The sequence below is a fragment of the Morone saxatilis genome, unplaced genomic scaffold (assembly GCF_004916995.1).
Source record: "Morone saxatilis isolate NCDOM2014 unplaced genomic scaffold, NCSU_SB_2.0 Contig11, whole genome shotgun sequence".
Classification (NCBI taxonomy): Eukaryota; Metazoa; Chordata; class Actinopteri; family Moronidae; genus Morone; species Morone saxatilis.
In genome coordinates this window covers 11,697,418-11,704,735 of record NW_023339663.1, presented here as the reverse complement: position 1 = coordinate 11,704,735, position 7,318 = coordinate 11,697,418, and the positions used below count along the sequence as shown (strand labels likewise).

The following is a 7,318-nucleotide window of genomic DNA, read 5'->3' as shown; positions in this document are numbered from 1 at the left end:
GGGGGGGGGGGGGGGGAGATCGCCTGTCAGCTGTGTCAACCATCACCATTTCAAGCCTTTGTGGTTCAAATAAATGACTGATTACAGAAGTAAAAACAAAGGCAGGGCTTAAACCGTTAAAAAAGGTGACACATGAAACGGAAACACACTTGATGTCTTGTAAACAATAGTGAGAGGGTGTGGTCGGTCAGGGCATAGTAACGGTATACATTCTGCTTGATAAGCAATGTGATTGACATGCCACTGGTGTTTATGCTTTATACAGGAACTAAAACCCCTAAGATAAACACAACATTCAAAACTACATACACTGAGCTAAAAAAAACACAAGGATTCTGTGAACAAAAGACACGCTTAACCCTCGTCCCCCAAAACGGTGTAAAAAAAACCCAACAAAATAAAAACAACAACATGACAAACAGGGGTTAAAAACCAAATTTCTGGCTATTTGTATCCAAATATGTATGTATATGTATACCAACCAAGATGTGTGTGTATCTCTCAAAAATATCCAGGACTATACATCTAGCCACCTTGTCTGCACAGTGTAATAGCAACAACCATTGCACTTGACTAGACATACCATACACAGCTATGCTGACTGACAGTGTGTAAATGACTAAAAAAAAAAGGTTTCTGATAATATTGCCATCAGGATACATGAGCAGCTCTCACACACAGAGAGACAGCCTATGTGGTAGGTTGGGAAAGCTCCTCAAAACCCATTAAAAAATAGAGAATCAATACAAGTCATCACAAATCAACATTTCAATGGGATTCTTAATTGGAGATAATTAAAAAACAAAACAAAAAAAGATCTATTCAGCATTAAGCTATTTCTTTCCCCTCCACTGTTTATGTTAATGTCTGTCCACTTTTTGGTTCATTCTGAGAAGATTTAAGTCTCATAGCTGTCTGCTTGGGCCTGACACACTGAACATGAATATGCCACCACACAACAGAGTAATATGAGGAAGTAACTTAACATTTAAAATCCCTGACAACACTAGCCAAACCCCTTGTAGATTAAACATTGATAAAAAAGGCCGATAAGCCTATTATGATTCAATTGATTACCAAACCGATCAAGGTGTTGCACTGGAATCATATAAATTGAACTCTATGAATTGAACTCCCTATAGGCTGTAATAAAATTTCAAGATATTTAAAAACACCCATCCAAGTGAAAGGCCACAGGTCTCATTGCAAAGCCAAATAAAGTTCTGGAGTTTTCTGACACACCGGTGCCATCTAGTGAGTAAAAGTTGGAAGAGCACTGTGAAAATACGCTGCTCTCCAACGACAAGGGGCAGACGGACTGACAAAGTGTTTAAAGTCAGTACGGAATGAAACCTGTCAGTGGCTGTTAGACCTCTTCGGCCTATTTGCTGTGAAAAGCAGACCAGCTGGGAGAAGAGAACATGTGTGCTGAAAGACCCGTGTCCTGTTGGTTTTAGACAATGTTTTGTGATGATCAGAAATGATTTTAATAAATTTTTTTTTTGTAAATTAAAAACACGGAAAATGAATTTTGAAACCATTCTACATTAACATGACGGTTTTGCTCATGAATGACATCTCTCTAACTTTCATCCCACCCATATATATCTATGTGACTTTGCCCAACAATGAGTACATTTTTTTTCACTGAAAAAGGCATTTTCTTGGTTCGAATTTTTTCGGATATAATTGTGTAGTAAAGCAATGAATAATAATCCTCTGTCTATTCTTTAAATAAATCCTCAACAACTATTCTGCTACATCTGAGGGGCTATGTGGTGGTTGGCCTGTGGGAGGCCGGTTTAATCCAGAAGTGTTCTCCGTCAGCTATTTGTGAGTTGTGGTGATCCACGTCTAGGTGAGTTGCCTTACCTAACCCTGGACTGAATCTAGAGATGGGATCATACAACTGTGTACTGGAGTCTTTCAAATACTGACAGAATCGTGTACACATTTTGGCCCATGGATATGAGGGGGGGAAAGTGCTGCCCAAAAGTGAACTGTACATAAAAAGATACTTTTTATTTCTTTTGTTTTTTCTTTACACTTAACTGAGTGATATTACAGTACATAGGTTATTTACAACTGTGCAGTAATGTGTGGCAAAATAAATTATCTAGAAGGCAGCAAGAATACATTGGTTAACGAATATAAAAACTGTACATAATTTACGGAATACAACTTTTTTTCATTTTTCTTTTGTTTTTTTCCATTAAACTAATATTGGCTCTGTAGTGTTTCAAGTCACTTCCTCAGAAACAATGAAATGCCCAAGTAAAGAAATAGACAAAAACAATATTTCTCTCCTCCTGCCAAACCACAATTTCTCAATAGTCTCTTTGAATCTCAACATTCGTTATGTTTGTTTCTTCTGGTTGTCCTGTGGTGTTTTTGCAGTCAATGGCGGTTTGATGTGTTTGTGTTGGAACAAGCAAGGGTGGCTGAGGAACACTCCGGTCTGTCCTCAGAGATCTATGCCTGTCTTCTTTTGTTTAGTCAGGCTGAGAGGCTGCAGGGTCAGTTTCTTCCTCTCAGACACGGGCCCTGACGTGCACACACATTGCCAACCCTCTGCTGTATTCCAACGCGCTGCAGGCTCTGTCGCACTACTGTTTAGCTAGGCCCGGTGCAGAGTGAACAGAGAGGGCGTCCTCTAGGTATACGGTCTTATAGCCCCCAAAACCATCAGCGGCTGGTTCTAGCTTTCTGGTCTGTCCATCCTAGCGGTCTTGTTGTAGATACACATTGAAGATCCACATGATGCACCACGACTCTGTTGATTTCCTCAGGGTCAGCGCTGGACTCTGTCTAGTTCTCCTGGCCCACCAGGAGCCCTGGGTCAACAGGGGAGGCTTCTCCTCAGTCCTCCCTCTGGACAGGCACCACGCTGTTGGGAGAGCTCTTCTCTGATACCTCCTCCCAGTGGTGGGTCTATCGAAGCAGGGACCAAAAACAAACTCAGAAAATATATCTCTGTCCCCCGTCTCATTGTAACTGAGCACTGAGGAGTTTTGTCCCAATGTCAGAGTCTCAAAGCAAAAACTGTTTCTGCTTCTCACACTCTGATCAAACGAAAGCATAAAAACTTTTGAGGATGAAAGTGCAAGTTGTGTATTTTCTTTTTCCCCAGTAAAAACATGTTTCCTTCTTCACGGAAGGGAATCAAGAGCAAGTTTTTCACCTTTACTCTTTTCTACAGAATATAATTTTTCCTGTCTAAAGTCCTCTTTCAAACTTGCTAGCCCTTTCCATTCGTTCTGTTCAACGAAGTCTCTTTAAGAAGAAGTGATTCAGACAAAGTTTGCTCTCTGAGCACAGCTGTGTCATGCGGGCAGCAGCACAAAGTCGTCGTTGACATCGACCATTGGCACGTAGAAGGACGGCACTTCGTTGACACAGAGGGACTTGTGCCCTGCTGGGTCCAGCTCCTGGACCTTCAACTGCCACTCCATCCTTTGCACTGCGTTGAGGGCTGCTGCCTCGTGCTGTTGCCGCATTAACAAACATGTCTGGGGAAGGAGAAGACAAGCATAAATCCACTTGGTATATTCACAATATTATAATATCAATTTCATTGAAGAAAGAACAGCACACGCAGAGTGCCGATATTTACCTTCATGCGATCATATTTATCATCCACATCCTGGATCCAGGAAATGAACTGACGAGCGTTGAAGCGATCTCTCACAGATTTGTTCTCATCACCCTGAGAACATGAACCAAGTTACAATGTAGATTAAGTAATGGATTAAGTATTAATTTGCTAATGAAATAAGATATAATTCACTTGACACTTAAGGGTATATTCATATATTTCATACCTGGCTCTCTGATGGCATATTGTATACTTCAGAGTCCAACAGCATGGTGCAGGCGCTGAATGGGACAGCCTGATTGGCTATTGTCCTGGCTGCTCTGCAGTGGACCCTTAAAACTTCCTGCTCACATGAAACAATCAGCTTCTCCTGTGAACAGTAAGCAAAAGAGAAAAGAAAATTACTATTAGATATAAAGTTCGACATGAGGCTCACCAACGGGCTGGTTGGTGAGGTTTATAGAAATGGGTCTTGATCAGCAGGCTGCTACATATGTTTCACAGAAATGGTTGTCACTTAATTAGCAAGAGAGATGAAATAAATGTTTTGTCTGCAATTCACACTGGTTCATCCTAAGAGTAGGAGGTATTCAGTTTCACTTGCATTTCTGTTAAAAACAGACTTTGATCTTCCATCAAAGAAGTGCTCATAGCCTTCAGTGCACATGTATGTAGCTGTATGTATGAATGCAGCAACAGAGATTGAGCAATGAGTGAATTCGGGATAGAAAACAAGCCCAGAAAAAGATTTAGAGAATATATTCCTTACCCGTTCTATGCTGTGCTGCAACCTGAGCTTCCCTCTCACCGCCTCCTGTTGTCTGAAGAGCTCCTTCAGAGGTTCGGACAGTGATGGAGGTGGGGCAATCTGATGAGCAGAGGCAACAAAGAATACATTAAAATATGTTAAATAAAAGTGTTTTAAGCCTATTCACTACTTTGGCCCTATTATTAGAGAAAAAGATAAAGACACCATAACTTACAACAGGTATGTGAAGCTTGCTGAGGGGTTTGCCATCCAGCAGGTAGGAGCCGGTGTAGGTCACATATTCAGCGTAACACTGTGGGGCCTGTGGGGTGATGTAGCACAGAATCTTCCTCTTTTCCTCAATCTTCTTCCTGATCTGCAGGTATTCAAAGTAAGGGTTGGAACGATCACTGTGGTAGGGCTCAATATCATCCAGCTTTATGGCATTGACTACTACAGCCAAAGTCTGTTGAATCATTTCTCTGGTCTGCTGCATGGCTGTGTTTACCAGCTGAACCTGGACCTGCTGCCCAGCAGACCGTTGAAATTTCCTCTTCCGTGGGTGCTGGGTCTGAGATTCCTCTTCGTCCATGGAGAGAGGTCGACCTTTTGTCGTCTTACTTAGAACCACTGGTGCAGAAGTTGTCACAGAAGTGGGTACAGACACTGCTGGGGTTGAATTAGATGCTGCAGAGGAGACACTAAGGACCGATTCTTTGTCTTTCTTAGGAGCTGAGAGGGAAGAGGCTGATGTCGGTGTTGGGGTTCTAGTAGGAATCGGATTAATGCTCACTGCTGGACTAGTCATTACCGGGGTGGCAGTGGCAGACGAGGTTATTATGCTGGAGGTAGGAGGGACAACAGCAGCAGAGGGATTGTTCTTGGCGCGATTGCGGGTCATCCTTTGAGGGATTTCGTCCACCTTCCTGGGGATATCTACAGTGGTGGACACAGTGGTCAGGGTTACCGGTGTTAGCTTGGATGTGGTCTCCTGGGTGTCTGGTAGTTCCACTGTGCTGGAGAGGGTGACTGCCACTGGGAGCTGAGGAAGAGGACTGCATGACACAGATTCTGCTACAGGCTCAGGCATTTCCTCCTGTCTCGCCTCTGACTTGACAGCAGACACTGGATCAATCGGTATCTGCAATGTCTCAGTGAGGGAGTGGATCGGTATGTGATGTTGCTGACTGGCATCTGATTTCACAGATGAATATAACATACTGGAATCCGACTCATCTGGTACTCCATAAGGTCCTTTTCTTTCCAGCATGCTGCCCTGTTGTTGTGTAAGAGAGCTGTTGACTGGCACGCTTTGAGGCTCAGGGTCCAGCTCTTGTGGGAAATTGGTATGTGGTGATGGTACAACTAAGTCTTGTCTAGTAGGTTCCCCTAAAGCTAGGTTTTCAGCAGGGCATGAAGTCTTAGCCAGGCTTGGTAAGTCAACCTCCATTATGTCTGGGTCATCTCTGTCTGCAATGGTATGTCTAATGTGAATTGGCACAGTCTTGTTGTGGTCAGCTAGTTCTGGGTCTCGAGAGTCAGCTTCCTCTGACTTATCTGGTAGTGGTAAGTCAGGCAAGGAGAACGGTCCCAGGTCATCCAGTTCATCAGCATCAGCTGGGAATGGGTCTGCCCAGGGCACTACAGGCTCAGGGCCCACAGCTGGAGCCATGTGGCCTTCAGTGGTAGCACTAAAGCTGTGCGTGGTCTGTCTGCTGTCTGGTTCTACACATGTTGACTCTGTGTCCATCTGGTGACTTTCCTCTATGCTAGGCTTGTTACAGTCCTGGAAGAAGGACTCCAGCCTATTGGAGGATGATGAGGTGTTTAAATAGTTGGGTTCCCCATCAATAGCAGTGTCAGGCCTCTCTGGAGAGGGGATGTCAGCCACAGCCTCCTTCTGCTCATCAAAGTCCTCTGGGTCCTCTTTGTGCCACCTATTCCAGGTGGCATAAGGGGGAGTGACAGAGGGGTGTCCTGACAAATGCTGGATGTCACTGTCTGAATGAGAGTAAGGACTGGTAATTTTGGAGACAGCAGCCTCTATCTCCCCATAAGTCCTGTGGGGAGATTTTAGGTCCATATCAGGGTTCCAAGCCATGCTGTGATCAAAACAGTTCTCTCCCTGGTTGGGTGCAGAGTGTGCGGGGGAGAGCTGGTGGACCTCTGGATCCTGCCGGTCTGGAGACTCTGCAGGCCAGCTCTTCCTCAGAGGATCCTCAACCTGAGGGGAGAAGGAACATGGTTCCCTTGTTTGCTCCGGCTCCTCCACTGCACAGTGGTCTTCATCAGCTCCCTCATCCATATCACCCATATCCCCTTCTTCCTCATCGTCCTCCTCTTCTTCTTCTTCTTCTTCTTCTTCTTCCTCTTCCTGCTCCTGTTCTTCTGTGACAGAGGGAAGATCTGAGACAACCAGGTTAGGCTCACTGTGGTGAGGCTCAGAGATGTCATCGATGTCCAGGGGTGGCAAAGCAGCAGGGGCTGGGGTTGGTGGTGCAGCTATGTCGAAGCAGGGCTCCTGGGGGTCTGGCCTGTGAACTGGTGTAGAAGGTTTGGGCAAGAAACTGTTGTATACATTTTCAGGAAGGTGTTCATTACCCTCGGTGCCAGCAAGACTTGGTGCTGTCACATCTGCTGTTGGATGGACTGGCTCCAGTCGAGGAGACAACATTCTTATTGGGGAGAAATAGGGAGATGGAAGGCACTCCAGCCTATCCACAGTTGCGGATTTGTCCTCTAGAGTTTGGGAGGTAGGTGATGGTTCAAATACAGCTGCTGGATCGCTCTGCTGTCGAAGGAACTTGTCAGCCTCAGCCTTGAACTCATCCTCCAGAGGCCTGCGGACATCAGAGGATGCAGAGCGGCTGACAAGGGGCAGCTGGAGGTTCTTCGCAGGGGTAGGACAGGTGCCCTCCTGGAAACTCTGGGAGTTAGAGTACCTGCTGGGTGGACAGAAAGACATAAACAAATAT

General features: G+C 44.9%; 1 protein-coding gene across 2 annotated transcripts in view; it reads right to left on the bottom strand.

The window, feature by feature from the left end:
• Nucleotides 1-1,474: 1,474 nt before the first annotated feature.
• ankrd11 (ankyrin repeat domain 11) overlaps nucleotides 1,475-7,318 on the bottom strand; it is a 93,219-nt gene continuing 87,375 nt past the window's right edge. Inside the window, exons 10-14 of one of the 2 annotated variants that reach the window (XM_035682395.1) lie at nucleotides 4,579-7,288; nucleotides 4,365-4,463; nucleotides 3,822-3,965; nucleotides 3,614-3,706; nucleotides 1,475-3,509 (exon numbers count right to left, since the gene is read on the bottom strand). In XM_035682395.1, coding sequence (XP_035538288.1) covers nucleotides 3,324-3,509; nucleotides 3,614-3,706; nucleotides 3,822-3,965; nucleotides 4,365-4,463; nucleotides 4,579-7,288 — 3,232 coding nt within the window. In that variant the 3' untranslated portion in view covers nucleotides 1,475-3,323. The remainder of the gene's footprint in view (nucleotides 3,510-3,613; nucleotides 3,707-3,821; nucleotides 3,966-4,364; nucleotides 4,464-4,578; nucleotides 7,289-7,318) is intronic. The other variant, XM_035682396.1, reaches the window with a different exon arrangement.